The sequence below is a fragment of the Temnothorax longispinosus genome, chromosome 2, assembly GCF_030848805.1.
Source record: "Temnothorax longispinosus isolate EJ_2023e chromosome 2, Tlon_JGU_v1, whole genome shotgun sequence".
NCBI classification, from domain to species: Eukaryota; Metazoa; Arthropoda; class Insecta; order Hymenoptera; family Formicidae; genus Temnothorax; species Temnothorax longispinosus.
The window spans coordinates 17,649,023-17,665,668 of NC_092359.1; the positions used below are offsets into that span (position 1 = coordinate 17,649,023).

The 16,646-nt window shown below is 46.5% G+C and overlaps 1 protein-coding gene and 1 non-coding gene across 4 annotated transcripts in view; both read left to right on the forward strand.

Moving 5' to 3' along the window:
- Kdm3 (Lysine demethylase 3) overlaps positions 1 to 16,646 on the forward strand; it is a 281,688-nt gene that overhangs the window by 261,295 nt on the left and 3,747 nt on the right. The window contains exons 10-16 of one of the 3 annotated variants that reach the window (XM_071771085.1): positions 7,287 to 7,676; positions 7,925 to 10,204; positions 12,911 to 13,133; positions 13,652 to 14,061; positions 14,200 to 14,404; positions 14,785 to 14,933; positions 15,143 to 16,598. In XM_071771085.1, coding sequence (XP_071627186.1) covers positions 7,287 to 7,676; positions 7,925 to 10,204; positions 12,911 to 13,133; positions 13,652 to 14,061; positions 14,200 to 14,404; positions 14,785 to 14,933; positions 15,143 to 16,598 — 5,113 coding nt within the window. The remainder of the gene's footprint in view (positions 1 to 7,286; positions 7,677 to 7,924; positions 10,205 to 12,910; positions 13,134 to 13,651; positions 14,062 to 14,199; positions 14,405 to 14,784; positions 14,934 to 15,142; positions 16,599 to 16,646) is intronic. The other 2 variants (XM_071771086.1, XM_071771087.1) reach the window with 2 other exon arrangements.
- Positions 13,498 to 13,574, forward strand: LOC139809244 (small nucleolar RNA SNORD36). The gene has a single exon (XR_011731064.1). It is a non-coding gene; the product is annotated as a small nucleolar RNA SNORD36 (small nucleolar RNA).

Sequence of the window (16,646 nt, forward strand, 5' to 3'; positions counted from 1 at the left end):
AAATATTTGATTTAGGAAAGACGATCGGGGTGATGTAGTATCAAGTTTTTGCTGAACAAGTTGGCCTTTAGATTTATCGCTCGAAACTTGGACGGAAAGCTTACGAAGCACCGTCTGCGCTTGTGCTAGTGGAGACGATAGCGCGGAATTGCGACGGTGATACAACAATCCGAAGTGTGTGTAGTCGACGTTCCTCGTGTTGCATATCCAATCGCATAAGAAGCCATCAGGCTTCCTCGACAGTGTCGTCAGCGAATTTAGCCTCTTACAAACTGCTTGGCGCAGCTCCTTTCGAGTACGGCGCAGTATTGCGTATGTCGAATATTCGCGTTATATTATTTTCAACACAAAAGAAACAAATATCGATGGTAATAATGTATAATGACGATACATTTCCAGTTTTGGCATGAAATTGCGTTCCAAGTAGTAATCGCGCGTTGAGCATAAAAGCAGAATATATAAGATTTGAAAAAATTATTATTAAATTAAGATTCCGCCCAATGATCGAAAATATCAATATTTATTTATTCTGTGTAAACGTATCGGTTGATATTTACGTATTAAAGTATTATTTTCAATTGTTACGCGAAACAGATTTAAAAGTATTAATATGGGGAGAAGGTAAGAGTGAAAGGCACACGGAGCAAAAATATACGGAATTAAGAACAACTGATTATCGGATTACTTTTAAGTCTCGCGAAAGTCTAAAATTAAGAATTTTATATGTATTTAACACGAAGTCTTCGCGTCTTTGTATAAGATTTGTTAAGTTAAATATATCGTAGAAACTCTTAAATTGCACCTAATCCGAAGTTTTTAATATTTTTCATTTTTAATTGTGCCTGAAGGAGAGAGATATTTTCCTCTTTCAGTAATAACGCAGTGTCTCGAGGATATTCATGACAGGAAAATATGCATTTGTCGATACGTGAACGAGTTTAAGACGTCGTCTTTTTTTAACATTCGTCACGTCGTCCAAATGTGTAATTATGGTCGTATCTCACGACTGATTTGTTCGATGGTACTCGAGCCGTAACTTCATCCTCGAGCGATCCTTTTCGTTCGATCGAGGGCGAGTGTACAGGTGAAAGGCACAGGTTTTTTCTCCTCTTTTTTTTGTCTTTGTCGTATCGACGCCGAGCGTTTGCGCGGTCGTAAAAATAAACCGAATGGTCTTCATCGTTTCGTCTTCTTCCTTATCAAAGACTTATCTTGCCGTTATCTGTTTACGATGGCGGCGTAATATTCTCGCGCCGTCTATAACGCGATAAGATAGCGCTCCTCGCTCCAGGCGTTCCTCACGTTCGCGAAACTCACCGCGAATTCGCTACCGCGTTTCAATTTCGCGTGCTTAACGAGCGTCTCCTTTTACGCGGCGCCCGCGCGATTTCGCGCGATTCTTGCAAAATATAATACGACACCGTCGAAATCGTACCGGCTCCGATTTCCGCCGAGTGTTCGCCGAAGGTCGCGTTTCCGTCCGTGGATTTCGCATTATTACCTCGACTGGTATTATTGCCGTTTCCGTGAAAAGCCGGCGCTATCGTCTCCGTGCCATTTACGTGGAAATAGCGATCGGAATAATTTCGCTCGGCGCGGCGGCGGCGCACCCGCGAAATGCGCTCAAGGAAAGCGAGATCTCGGTCGCGGGGCTCTTTCTCAAACCGCGTTTGCACACGTATAGCTGTGAATTATTTATACGTTTATTCATCTCTCGACACGCGCGCACGCTCGCGCTTGTGATTTATCATCTCTCGCATATATTACGTCAAAGAAATTTTTTTTCATGCCACGTAACGGAATTTCGAATCAGTGTAAATCAGTATAAATCATTGCGTGACGAAATCCGCTCGCTTCCGCCTGTTTCTTTTTCCCCGCTCAGTTGCACAATCGTCATTGCTCCGGTATCCACAGAGTGTCAGAGGTCACGGATTCCAGATAACGAGTTATCGGCGAATGATTTAAATGAAGTTCTCACGTGTCGCGAAACCCCGCGAGCGACGTATATCGCTGATCGCTGAATTCTCGCCGGTGTTTATTCTGGGCGAAACGAAAGCGATTTACCTCGAAATGCTTCAGAACGACTCGTATTTCTACGAAGGAACAGGTTTATCCGCGTATCGATCTGACAGTCGCATAGCGCTGACAAATCAATGACGATAACGCTTTATCGTTGCTGCGATCGATAAGGTGCGCGGGAATGCTTATTGTGCCTTCGATTATTGCTCGCGACGTTCGATGACTGATTAGCGATTGATGAAAGTTGTTTCTACAATGAGACGCGTTCCTTATCTGCCTCGATATAAATAAATTCGTGGAATTTTGAGTAAAGAAAAAAAAACAAGTTGAAAGGTCTTTAGTTTGAGCAGCGAAAATAATCCATGTTTTTCTACGGCTTACGCAAAGAAATTTACAGGCGACAAAAGTGGAATTGACAAGAAGGTAGTCATATATTTTTCTTAGAAAGAAGGTCCCGTTCTTGCTATTGTTTCTTTAGGGAAAATCTAGAATTTTGTTCCGTCCATCATTTTCATGGTCGGTAACAGATGGACAATAGATCTATATTATCTCACAAGTCATTCACGTTACCTATGCTATATTGCGTAATAAATAACGAAGATATCACGCGATATAATATCGCGAAAAGGAAAAGAGGATACTTATGATTGCCTTTGTGCATCGGATATTTCAAACGGTTCTCTACTTCTTACAAAAGCAATCCTCAATTGTCTTTCGATTCCTGTGAATATTCTTCCTTTAGCGTTTGACGTTGCGGGAAATAGAAGCAGAAGAGAAAAGTTCTTGTGCGAACAAAAGTTATTACGAAAAGCGTACTTTAGAAATATAATACTTATTTCGGGTTAAAATCGAAGTGTTTACATTTCGCGTCCGGGAGCGACGCGAATCGATTTTCCCTCGGGACCCACTTACGCGGTAACGAGCAACTTAAGATCCCTAATCTACTAATATCGACACTGTTCGCGATCGCTTCAAGGACAAGCGCAGCTCGTAAAAGCTGGATAATCAGCGTCGCGGCAGTGCCCGGTGCCGTTATAATCGTTAATCCCGTATACCGTTTGACGGATGTCCTTGGCGGGAAAAACTGTACTTCGGGCTCGGCGACCCGTAATTACTTCGGGAACGCGTTTGAAGTACGATCACGTATATCCTACGCGCAATTTCCGATACACGCGACACCCTCCGCGCGCGATCCGCGGGTCCCGCTCCGCGAGCGCGATATACACGCGATTGTTGTTGTGTCGATCATGTTACGAGACGATCTAAACTTTCCTTGGATATGACTCAGCCAGCCTGTGCCTATCTGGGCAAACCATTTCCTCTCTGTAATAACACACGCGATGAAGGTGCGCGCGATAAGCGAGGTAATCGGAGCGATAGCACGTATAGGAAGGTAGTAAGAAATTTATGACGTTGTTTTAGACGTTGAGAGAATCTAGCGGAAAGGATACGTAACAATTCTTGTTGCGTATACTCATTTCGAACGATATATCAATCGCTTTATTATTTGTTTTTAACGATTCATCCACATATCGATGATTCACTTATTTGTATACCGTTATAAATAAAAATTTGACCTTCATACTTATAATATTACAATGTACATGCGATATTAGAATGATGATATTTAGAAATTGCCACATTATTTTTCACAAAAGGTAAAACTTGTTATATCTATTTTAATATCTAAACTTATTTTAACGCAACGCGCAATGTAAGAGCTTTTCGTATATACGACGGATGTGAATATAAATCCGGGATGGTGATTAGAAAGTTTTCAGTAGTGTATTCCGCGTACGGATGAACGCGAGTGTGTCCTGTGAAACCAACTTACGAATCGCCGTGGTGATTTCTATTCTGGATTACATTACCATTCGCACCGTGAACGTGACTTCGCCCGTTGTCCCTCCCGCAGCCGGCGGGCGGCGATTGCTAAATCTCTCCGCTCCCTCCTCTCTGGTTGATATATTTCCCTTGTAACTAGACGAGAGGCGGCGGGAATCTCCTCGCGGGCGGTAAACGGCGCGTATCCTACACTCGACGGTGAAAAAGCCGCGCGCGCGCGCGTCTCGCATGAGAAGTTAATCGGCGCGGGTTGAGAGTTCAGCGCAGGAGAGGAGAAAGTCAACGAACCAATAGCGCGAGCGGCACTTGATTGACTCTGAATGGCACGTCGCTTTTATTACGTGCAATCGGTCATAATCCGTCTCCGTTCCACCCGCTCTCGCGCCGCCATTCACCGGCTCGCCGGCTCTCTCGCACGCACACTTCTCGCACTCGCAGTCGTCGTCCTACATCGCGGCGCGACCCGCATACCCGGTGGCGTGCTCAAGTATAATACCGAAGCCGCCGCACGTCGCGCGATTATTCGCGAGTGTTTGAAGCCACCGGATAACGAGACAAGTGAAATTGTATATCCCTGTCCGTTCGGGCCGAACGACCGGATTGTCATTCGATAAGCGCGCGCGAGCGTCCGCTTGGCGAACAGCGGGGGAATGCGGGAATGGAATATTTATAGAGTGTCGCAACAGAGGCGACGTAACGTTTCGCATGCGGAGTTGCGTGATTATAATTCATCCGCGCGCGCCGATGACAAGGAATGTAAACAGCTTCTATTATGCCCGAGTGCAAAGCTCCGTGCGTGTGCCTCTCTTTTTTTTTCTCCTCTTTTATAGATAAGCGCCTGTATAAGCGGCTTGTAGATAAGCGGCGTGTATACGTGTGTGATGTAACGCGGCGGCGGGTTTGGTATGACACGGTACGCGCGCGGTTAGATGTGGCATGGCGTGACGTTACGTTTGCCGAGCACTTTTAACGAGGACTCCTGCCGGCGCTCTTGTGTGCGCCACATCGCCCTCGTTACACCTTCTTTTTGTTAAGGACGCGACGCGTCGAGCATAAAACGCGCGACGACGACGACGCGAAGCGATGACGCGAGCGTCGAGGTAAACAGAATGTGGGTTGACATTTACTTCGCGTCTCTCGATTAGCATAGTAAACCTTCTTCTCGCGAGCCTATAATTAGATTCGCGGCTTCGCGAAGAGCTCCCTGCTCCCGGCCTCATAAAATTTTACCCTCTTGCAAGGACGCGCGACATCGACGTCTTTCTTCCTACGAGGAGCCTTGACGCGGCCTTGATCCTACCTCACTTTGAGGAAAAGAAATACGCGATACCTATATGCTGTATTTTAAAGGAAAAATAGTAGGTCGAAGCATTTTTATCAAAGTAGGTCACCAATAATGAAAACTGTAGAAAATGTTTGCGAATCAATATGGGAGTCTCTTTTGAATCGGAGAATCTTTTCAAAGTGAAGTTACCTCTCTTTATTATTTATTTTGTAATCGAAGGATAAGTTTGTTTAAATTCTTTTGCGAATAAATTTTAAGAATTTTGCCGGATATCTTTCTATTCGAGAGTGAAGTACCGCACTTGAAATAATTCGCTTTATTTGCAATCAGAAAGGTGAAGGTTTGACGAATTATCAACTCTCTTGCAGAGAAATTTTAACACGCTACGCGAATTCGGGTATGGTATTGCTTCGCAACTTCCGCTGACTGACGTATTTACCCGTGATTTCGAATCCCGGGGAAAACAGGAAAACAATATTTACCGTCCTCCTTTGCCTCGTTACTTGCCGGTTACTTGATTACATTAATTTACAACCTTCCAGTCGCTCCAGAAACGAGTTCCTCGACGAGGAGTTTAATCGACGAGCGTCGGCAACCGGCGGAAGCTGTTTGTTTGATCCTCCCGGGGAAATTACTTAGTTACACGTCGAAGTTCGTCCGACAACTTCGCGAGGAGTTATTTTCGAGGCCTCTTACGGCGCCGCGCCGCCGGTGGCATTAACGAAGTCAGTCGGTCCGGACGCGCAATTCTCGCGCGAAGCTAATCACACGAATCCTCGCGCCTCTCTTTCTCACGGCAATACCCTGGACGTCGTCGCTCCAGTTCACTTTTCTCGGACGATCTGTCGTAGACGTCTCGTGTTTTTCGCCCAAAATCTCTCACGTAACTCGAAACCTGTCGCGAAGTCAGCATTCGTATTTCACAAATGAATTAGCCGTTCGCCACGTGGCACTCGCATATCGAGTTAGGGAATAAAAAATTGAATTTCTCACCGTTACTCGAGCAGTCACTCCCTTCTATCGCGACACTGATTTAACGGTAGTGTGAACACTCGGTCTTGATCGCGCGCGCGCGCGCGCGCGACGTTACGACACGCATGAGAAGTTTTATACTCCGCAGATTAAGCGACCCGATGACACACGCGGAAAGTCCCCGGCAAGATATATGCAAGTTATTCGTGTTTTTTGTTAGTGCACCACGTATCTCCGTATGTTAATGAAAAACACTTTCGCTGACGAGGATTTTGGAGCAATCACGCGAACGGTACGTGTTATCTCGGGAGAGTTCGCGCCAGTGCGTGATAAACCACTCGGACGGGCTCGTCCGATGCGCGAGTTACCGCGAATCGCGATCGGATCGGCTGTAAAAACGGTATTTGTGTCGGTAATTATTTTTTCCCCCCCGCGTCGCACGCCCCTGCCTCGTGGAACGTAATGGACAATAATTATTGCACACGCGCGTGACACCGTCTGTGTTTGCTCGTTATTTGCCTGACAATTGAATGACGTGCCGTCTGGACTGCGGTATTTGCATAACAACAGAATGTAACGATAAACATTGACTTTGGAACATGTGCGAAGGACGCCGCGAAAGGCACAGTGCATAAACGTAAATTTATATATTAAGTGTTCTTTTTGTAAACATTGTGTGAATCATCGTATTTTAAGTTCTTACCGAAGATCTCTCTCGCAGCTATGCTAATTGTGCGCGTTCCAATCCTTCTTAAAATAAATTACAGATCTAATGGCACTGATATGCACATGTATGTATATACTCGTATGATGAAAATAGATCACGCAAATATTGGTTTACATTTGCGATATAAAAGGAAGTCATAATCGTAAAATGGTAACCCTTTAATCTACGTTTTAAATTTTTGAATAGCTGACTTTTTTTTTAAAGAAGATTGATAAAAGTATTGTTGACAGTCGGAGAAATAATACTATCATTCTCGATCAAGCTTCTTGCGCAATGCCTTTCCAATTTTCGGAAATCGATCTTGTAGGTCACGTAGATCATCGCCGTATCATTGAGATAAAATGCGAGATATGAAGAAAGCATTTGTCACAAACAGTATCTCTGATGAATCGTTAACCGATAAGCGATAAAAACGATTGGCAGTATTGATTGAAGTAGGTGTCTTATGTCCCGCAGAGGAACATGCAGTCGTCGATAGGATGGCCCGCTTTCATGCAAGTACAGCAGTCGAGGACGCACGGGACGTTGACGGGTCACCCCGTCTCTAGCCACCATCATCCCAGCGGTCCACCGGGCGGGTCCGCCGCCGCCGCAGCCGCCGTCGCGCATCCCGTTAGCATCGCGCAGCAGCAGGTGCAGCAGCGGGAGCGTGAGGAACAGGAACGGGAGGCGCGGGATCGCGAGCGGGAACGAGAAGTTCGCCACCAGCGGGACCACAGCATGGCGGCGGCTGAGAGGATGCACCAACGGCAGCACGAGGCTAGGGAGAGGGCCGAGGCCAGGGAAAGAGTCGCCTATTACGCGACCACGGCACCGTCGGCTCAACAGGTACGCGATCTCCGCGTGATATATTCGAGGGGAAGATCGAGCAGACTGTGGTCTTGATCTCTCGGCGACGACGAATTTCGTTAAAAATATGCGAGAGATATAGAAGACTTATGCATGATATTATCATATCTCGATCCCTTCGACTTTAATTATTTTAGTAGAATTAGAAAGTTAAAATTGAACATTAATTTGCGACTAGTGATTACATCGCGATGGATCGTTTTATAAACGTAACACGGTGTTTTCAGGTTCGACCTTCGAGCGTGCCCGGGAAAGTCGAGTACCCGCCACCACCGGCGCACTCGCGGACGTCGAAATCGTCGTTACAGGTCTCCGCTCGAGATCGGCCAATAGTTGGGCCGACGCATTCACTACCGAAAGTCGAGCCGAGCCTGTTCAACTATTCGACGTATCAGGCGCAGCCACCCTGCACGACGTATTTGCATGACCTCAAGTTAAAAAACGACATGGGGCCGCACAAGTCGTTATCGAGCAAGAGCGAGCTGACCGGCGGCCTCGAGAGGGACCATCACGGCAGAGAGGTGCTGCAGAATCCACCATCCCTGCTGCCGGACCACAAGAGCTCGGTGATCGTGAAGAACGAGGGCAGGGAGCTGCCGAAGACCCCAGCGCCACAACAACACTCGTCCAGCCCGAAGATAATGCCTTATATGAACGTCCAGTCGGTAGCACCGCAGCACAAGTCGTCGGCGTACGAATATAGGAGCCCGACGCAGAGCCCGCATCATCTGCATCCCGCGCACTTGGACGGTCTACAGGCGGTGAAGAGCATGGCGTCGTCCGCGAGTCACCACCGCGGCGGCAGTGGCAGCGGCGGAGCGACGACGACGCAACTGCCGAGTCCGCATGGCCATCCACCGCCGCCGGCACAGCCCGAGCAGCGCCTGCACTCGCACAATCCCCGTCAGTCCCCGCATGCCCCGCCGCAGCATCCACATCAGCCGCCGCCACCTCCGCATCCATCGCCGCCTGAATCGCGCTATCTCAGCAGGCCGGAACCCGCGGGTCTGCCGTACGGCGCGGCCAAGTCCACGTATTCGTACTCGCATCCGCATCCGCCCACGGCCTCGCCGACGGCGGCGTCGCACTACGCCGCGCCGCCGCCGGCCGGCTCCAAGCCGAAAGTCAGCAGCCCGGCGCCGCCGCACATCTACGGCAAGCCTAACTCCGGCATTATGACCGGTACCCCGGTCTGCCGTGCCTCTGAAACGCCTGTCGCCGCGCCAATACCGCTGACCTCGAAGGCCGGTAGCTCGCCTTACCAGCAAGTGCCTCATCATCACGGGGCGCCACCGCCGCCGTTGCCGCCACCCGCGCACAGCCGGTCCGTCTACGACAGCCGCGGCTTCGCCGGCTCGTTGCCGGGCGCGAAACTGCCGCCGCCGACGTTGCACGGCTCGCCGCCCACGGCTGCCTCGGCGCCGCTTTCAAGGCCGATCGCTCATCCCGCTCATCCTGCTCATCCCGCGCATCTCAATACCAGCCCGCACCAGCAGCCCGGTCAGACGTTGCACGCGCAATCCCAGATCACCGCGGCCTTCCAGACGCAACCGCTTGACCTCGGAGTGGAGAGGTCAGGGTCGCCCAAGAGGAAAGCGCCGACACCGCTGTTGTGTGACAACGCCAGTGGCCAGCCGGTGTCGTTAGAAGTTTGTAAGAAGCGAAGAACCGAGGAACCGCAACCATTGTCCTTGCAGTCCGTCGGTCCACCCGTTCTTTCAAGGGTGAGCGAACCCAGTCCGCTCATCGCCTCGGCCGCAACGTCCATCACTACAGTTGTTAACACCGCGGCATTGTTAGCGCAGCCGAACAGTCAGGCGATGCAGGAGCAGCGCACGGTGACGGCAGCGAGCCCGGCCCCGGGAACTGCCAGCGGCGACGGCTCCGTACGACCCTCTAGCACCGGCAGCGTATGTTCGTTAAATCCGGCACCGGTGAGCGCGGCACCAAGCCCCGCGCCCATTCCCAGTCCGGCGCCATCCACGGCACCCAGCCCGGTGCCCAGTGCGCCTGGCACGCCTGCCAAGACGAATCCCAGCAACGCCGACAGCGAGAAGTGCAACAGTCCGGCGCCGAGACCACCCAGCAGTACCAGCTATCCAGTGCACAAACTGAAGAAGGCGTGGCTGCAGAGACATTCGAGGTGCGAGGACGGCACCGAGAACACCACCAGCATGGCCAGCAGCGTCACGTTACCGCTCAACATCTCTCACGAGACCCCGTCGTCGAATAGCAAGGATCGCGGCAGCAACAACGCGTCGTCAAATGCGAACAACAGCAACGCATCAACCACCTGTTTGCCCAGCGCGGTGAATTCGATCCACAATATCGGTAGCATGGCGGTGAACAGCATCAACAAGAGCAAAGTTACCGGCAAGAGCGGCCGAAAACCGGCGAACAAGGAGTCGCTGAACGGTCACGCCACCGACACCAGCAAGACCCCGCAGGAGGACTCGTCCAGCAGCGACCCGGAGAGGAAGTCGCCGCCCAAACGGAAGCCACCCAAGGTATCTATCTATACAGATCGCTTACGGTAGTCGTTGTTGTTGCTAAAAGTCACTATTTGCAAGTTGGAGTGCGTATGCTGTGCTGGTAGTTTAGTACACGCTTACCTAGTTTGCTCAAAGACTATTTTCCCTCATTGAATAACATGTAATAATATGACTATCATAAATTTTATAAAAATATATAATAAGATATACGAAAGAGGTATAATCGTCGAATCTAATGATTATTAGATCTGATTTTTTATTGATTAAAATGTTTTATCTTTATATAGAAATATCTGCAATTGTACATTTTTTAGATGTATAAGATAATTCTCCTTAATAATATGTTATATAATAATTTTTATAACAGAATGTTACTTATTAAACTACTTAATATTTTCTTGATAATTGTAGGTAGTATATTTCAGATGATTGTTCCTGTTTTGTGTGATATATTTTTTATCTTATAGCGAGTGAATATGAATAAATTGAGAGCATTAAGTTTACTAAAAACTTTAGCATTAATCACTTGTCTAATTATACAGTCGGAATTGATGAAGTTTGTTATTTTGTATCGGTATCGTGCCTTCGGGCAATAAATTTCATAAGAGACCTGTAGAAATCATAGACGCATGAATATGGAGTAGTTTTATTTGCTTGCCGTAGTTTTTAATTTACAACTGTTATGGACGAAAAAAACTCTTGATGATCGTGAATATTTGCAGTTCGAAAAAAAGTTGTCATCTCGTGTTATGAAAGAAAAAAATCGAGCTCGAGTATTCACTTTTTATTATCGTTATTATCGGAATGTCGCGATTAAATTTATGATTAAAGTCTTATCTGATATTAAAGCGGATATGTGCCTGAACATATTTTTATTTTAAAAATAAAATTTGTAATGTATTAATTTTTTCAATTTATTATTAATTAATATATTTTGCAACAGAGAATACACATACAATAGAATTTTCAATATTATTTATTATTTATTAATTAATATATTGACGTGACGTTAGGGAGTAAAACCGAAGTATCGTTTCTAAAAATTAAAGTGGCGAAATATCGTCCTTCAGATATGTATTTTTTATTATATAAATCGTATGTTTGGACTTACGCTTTGATTCTGACGAAATGGGCTATTTCAAAATTGGAGCGTTGCTTTACTTCTCTTCCGTTTCCGAGTTGCACCGTTGCACGCGCAGTGAACCGAGTGCAAGGGCGCCATTTTCCTACGTCAGGCGTGCATGAATCACGGGAAACGTAACCGACGTAACGGACGCTCGCGCGAGTGTGTAACAAGTGTTCCTCTCGCGTATCGTTATAAACAATCAATTAGCCACTTATCGGGCGTTATTTGCACGACGGGCATCGCACGTTGGTCGCGACCGGCAGGATTCTCGCCATGGATAGATATTCCAGAGAGGTAAATACCATCGTTGCTCAGAATTTTCGTCGCGCTCGCTAACCTAACCTCCATTCGGCAAGGTGCTTCGGGATGCTCGTACAGTAGTTTCGATTTCACCGGGGGATTCCGCGATCGAGTCGAGTTTAGATTACAATAGATTGACATTCCGATGCCTCTCGAGCGGAATATCGAATTGTGCTCCGAAAAGAGTAATTATATCACACTTGGAACGCGGTGCTCCACGCGCTCGGAAGAGGCATCGGAACAAAGAGATTATTCAGTAGCACGTTAAAAAGAGGAGTTTAGGCAAGATGGATCGATTTTTTATTTATGATTTGACTTAAAATCGCTTTGGAAGTTTGTAAACTTGTTCGGGAATAAAATCGAAATCGGAGTAAATATATGATCGGAGTAAATATATATGAAGAGATGATATATGATAATAGATTCGATGAGCAAGAGCCCACGGCATGTAGAAAAACTTGAGCAGTAATATTTTTCGCAAAAAATTCTTTACAGGCTGCGTTCTGATATTCACTTCCAGTACTGAAAATCTATAATTTACGTCACATTTACTACATATTTCCAATGAATGGCAGTGAATAGCGGAACGCAGCCACGATAATTTAGATGCTTGCATCAAAGAGTTATCTATTTCGATTTAATTAGGGGAGGAGGGGTAGAGAATTTTAATGTTCAAACTGTGTTCGACAAAAAATCGGCGTGCAGTTAGGTTGGAAATTTGTGTAGTTGGAAATATACAGAAAGTTTATTAGGTTAGCTCCGGTTGAGATCGTAAATGACTTTTTTCTGATTAAGCAGTGAGACAAAAGGTCTATCCAGACAAACGTGCATAGGTGCATAATCATATGCATAAAGAAACGGATTGGTCTATTTCCTTATGCACATGCATATGGACCAATCAATTTTCTTATGCTTATGTTTATGCGCTATGCAAGTTTGTCTGGATTGACCTTTAAGCAGTAAGCAAACTGACCAATAGTTATCTCAAGTTTTCGAGGATACCTGACTGTGATTGGTCAATTTGCCTACCGCTAAAGTCTTACCGTTAAAAATTTTTTTTTATGCGCCATGGCTTTAAGAGGTAGCGTGGATGTGATTGTGTGTGATAGAGCTGTCTAAATATCATTATGCGTGATTATCAACTTTTGGTTTAATTTAAATAGATCTCTAAACTTGATGTGTGCCAAAATGGTAGAGCGCTGAAGCAGTAGTGTGGCCAGTTTAGTAGCTTCGGCTGGTAGATGCGGCAAGAGCATGAACTTCCTGACTACTTAATAATCTGTGCCCTGTGGTAGGTAAAACGAAAGAAGGGCGCCGCACGAAGGCAACAAACGGCCGCGGAAGATCAGCGGAGGCGGAAGGAGGACAAGCAGGGCGGCGGAGCTGGCGTGGGCAGCGAGTCCAGCAACGAGAGCGAGGCGGGCTCCGCCAGCGACACCAGCGAACAGTTGAGCTCGATTCAGCCTGCGTCGAGAGTTCGACACACCACGGCCAATTCCAACAATTCCTCGGGAAACGGTTAGTTGACGTAGCTTCTTGTAAATGGACTTTCCGTCAGATGAACTAACTATTCACTTGCAGGGTAAGTGATCCGTGTTCCATGATCGTACGATTATTCCTCTTTCTCTCTAGAGATGTCGAGAGAATCAAGAGTGACTTGATGAAGCGACTTGACAAACAGTTTGAATCGCACTTGATTCGCGGGATTTAATTTCTGACTAAAGATAAGAAAGATTTCTAGAAACTCTTGGATCTTTGACGTTTTTTTCGAGTTTTTCGCCACATTTCAAATTTCATTAATTCGATCTCACGCACTTACCCTGTTCCCTGATTATATCATTACACCGAGAAGACGCACATACATTATATTTTGTAAGATATTACATACATGATGACAACATAAAACATTTGATAATACTGTGATACATTATTATTATGAGCTTTTTAACACTGAATGCATTTAGTAATAAAATTGCATGAAGATTAGAGTGATAACAGACTTGCTAACGAAGCGAGATACACGGTGTGTTATGCAGGAAATAACAAGGAACCTAGGAAACGTGGTAGGAGACCAAAGACTACGAAGAATAACGAAGTGGGAGGCGAGGACCAACAACCCCGTCAGAAGAAGGAACGCAGAGACGACAGTACGAGCGGCGGTAACAGCGGCCCGGGCGGAAGTGGCGGACGGGGTGATCCCTTTCGTAAGCCGCCGATATCGCAACTGAAGAAAACCGGCGAGAGTTGGCTGCAGGACGGCGCCTGTTTCGAGGTGGCTTCGAAGTTGGCTAAGTGCCGCGAGTGTCGATGGACGCCGAACCAGCGCAATAAGAACCTTCCTCAGAATATCTTCTGCAGATTCTACGCGTTTCGCAGACTGCGTTATACCAAAAACGGACAATTGGCCATAGCGGGATTCAGTGATCCACACAAGGACGCGTCCGAGGTAAATTATGAAAATTATCAAGACGATCGACGCTCATGTTCGTCGTAATAATGTTACAGTTAAATTGAGACGAATAGTCTTACAATTTTAATTCGAGATGCATGCTCTCACATGAGAACTGTCGTTACAATGTTACAGGATGATCTTCGATTATGGTTACCGGGAAAAGATAGCCAAGAGACAATAGGAAAGGATGACAAATCCGAGAAAAACGAGAAGGACAAGGGAGATCGAGAGGACCTAGACTTAGAAACGGCTCATCGTTTGCTTCGGCAGGTTGGCGATCAATTCTGTGATCTTTTACATCAAGAGAAGGACGCTCTCCAAGAACATATGGCTGAAGGTAAAATTTTATTCGTTTTTACAACATATTTTTCGGAACTGACTTTCCACATTTTTCATATTAATCAACGCACACATAGCATACATATAATACAAATAAATAAAAATGTGTCGCACGTATTAATAAGACATAAGACTTTTATTAAAATTAATACCATCATCATATTAAACTACCTTTAATATACCTGATTTTTTATACATTATTTACACTGTTTCTCCCTTGTATATAATGCCCAAAAGATAGCATAGATATTTAATTCTCTTTATCATTTTGCAAAATTATAACTTATTTAAATATCACGCTGCATGGTCGCTTGTGTCATTTTTTTTTGTTCGCATGTTTTAACGCTTTGCGCATCGATTATGGTTACCTTTTGACAGCGAGTTCGGGGGTTGTAGACGGAACAGTAGCGTGGAAACGAGTGATCCAGGGTGTTCGAGAGATGTGCGACGTGTGCGAGACTACCTTGTTCAATTATCATTGGGCTTGTGGCAAATGCGGCTTCGTCGTGTGCATCGATTGTTATAAGGTAGGTTACATTAAATATATATGTATATATTTTTTTCTTAGTTAAATGTTGGTAATTACATGATGACAATAATTCAATTGATACAACGTGATATATCATTATAACACTTATCGAGCTTTTTAACACTGACAATTAATATAACAACTTGTAGTTGTTTCTTTCTTTTTTAAAGAAGACAGTTTATTAATAGAGATAATGTAAATATTTAGGGACGTAAAAACGGGACGGTCAAAATCTGGGGCGAAAGTGGAAAGGACAGGGATGACTTTTCGTGGCTTCTGTGCACGAATAGGCAAGTGCACGAACCGGAACGACTCATGCTTACGCAGATCATCGCCGGCGACAGTCTTCTCCGACTGGGCCAGCGTCTGCACGAATGTCGCGCTGAATGGGGAATTCCGCAACACTGTGCTTGCTCTCTCATAGCCACATCGCAACCGAATGAGATCCTTCGAAATCTGATCAAGGGCGACTCCGTACCCGTACTCAACGGAAACGTGAAGCAGGAGATAAAAGAGGAGAAGAAGATAAACGAGTCTAATGGCGCATCGGAGAGCAAGACCAACGGCGAGGATAAAAACAGTCTGACTTGGCTGGCAACTGTGGCGCTAGAGAATCAGCCCGACAAGAATCAGGCGCTGCAGAATCAAGCCGACAGCGGACAAGAATCCAGCTCGGATTCGGATGATGCTGAGGGTAATTACTCAACGTTGCGGGAGTTGCTCATAAGGCCGTCGCACAAGTCAAATGGTAGCGGCGGATCCAGATCGAATTCGCCTACGAACAATTCGGGCGGCGGCGTGAACAATGCCGCACAGAACAACGTCGCCAAGTCCGGCAAGAAGTCGAAGATGGACACGCTCGACGAGGTAATATCCAGCGTGATTGAACACAGCGTGAAAAAGGAAAAGGATAGCGGCCTTGTTGATGACGAAAAGCCACGGGAATTGAAACACTTTGTGCGACGCTACAAGTGGATGCAGCGCGGTCGCGAGCCGTTACCGATCAGAATTATGACGGGGACGGAAAGCCAGAGTCTTTATCCGGACGTGCCGCACTCCTGGCTCTGCGACGGCAAGCTGCTGAGGTTAAGCGACCCGAATAATCCGAACAACTACAGAATATTCCAGGATCAGTGGAAACGGGGGCAGCCGGTGATCGTGTCGGACGTCGCTAAGGCGTTGGACATGAATCTCTGGCATCCTGACTCGTTTGCCCGCGATTTCGGCGACGAGAAGAACGATCTCGTTAACTGCATGACCGGCAATCTAGTGCCGAATCAGCCGATGCGCAAGTTCTGGGAGGGATTCGAGTACTACTCCAAGCGACTCAAGGACGAGCGAGGAAATCCCATGCTGCTGAAATTGAAGGATTGGCCGCCCGGTGAAGATTTTGCCGAGCTACTGCCGTCGAGATTCACGGATCTGATGAAGGTTCTTCCATTGTCCGAATACACGCATAGAAATGGCAGGCTGAATCTGGCGAGTCGTCTGCCTAATTGCTTCGTGAGACCGGATCTGGGTCCAAAGATGTATAACGCTTACGGTTCCGCTCTTTATTCCAACAAAGGCACGACTAATCTTCATCTTGATATCTCGGACGCCGTGAACGTTATGGTATATGTAGGAATGCCAAAGGATGTTAATAACGAGGAAAGTCTCAAAGGTACGTATTCCTGGTATGTCTAATCTGACAGTCTTTACGGGATTGCAT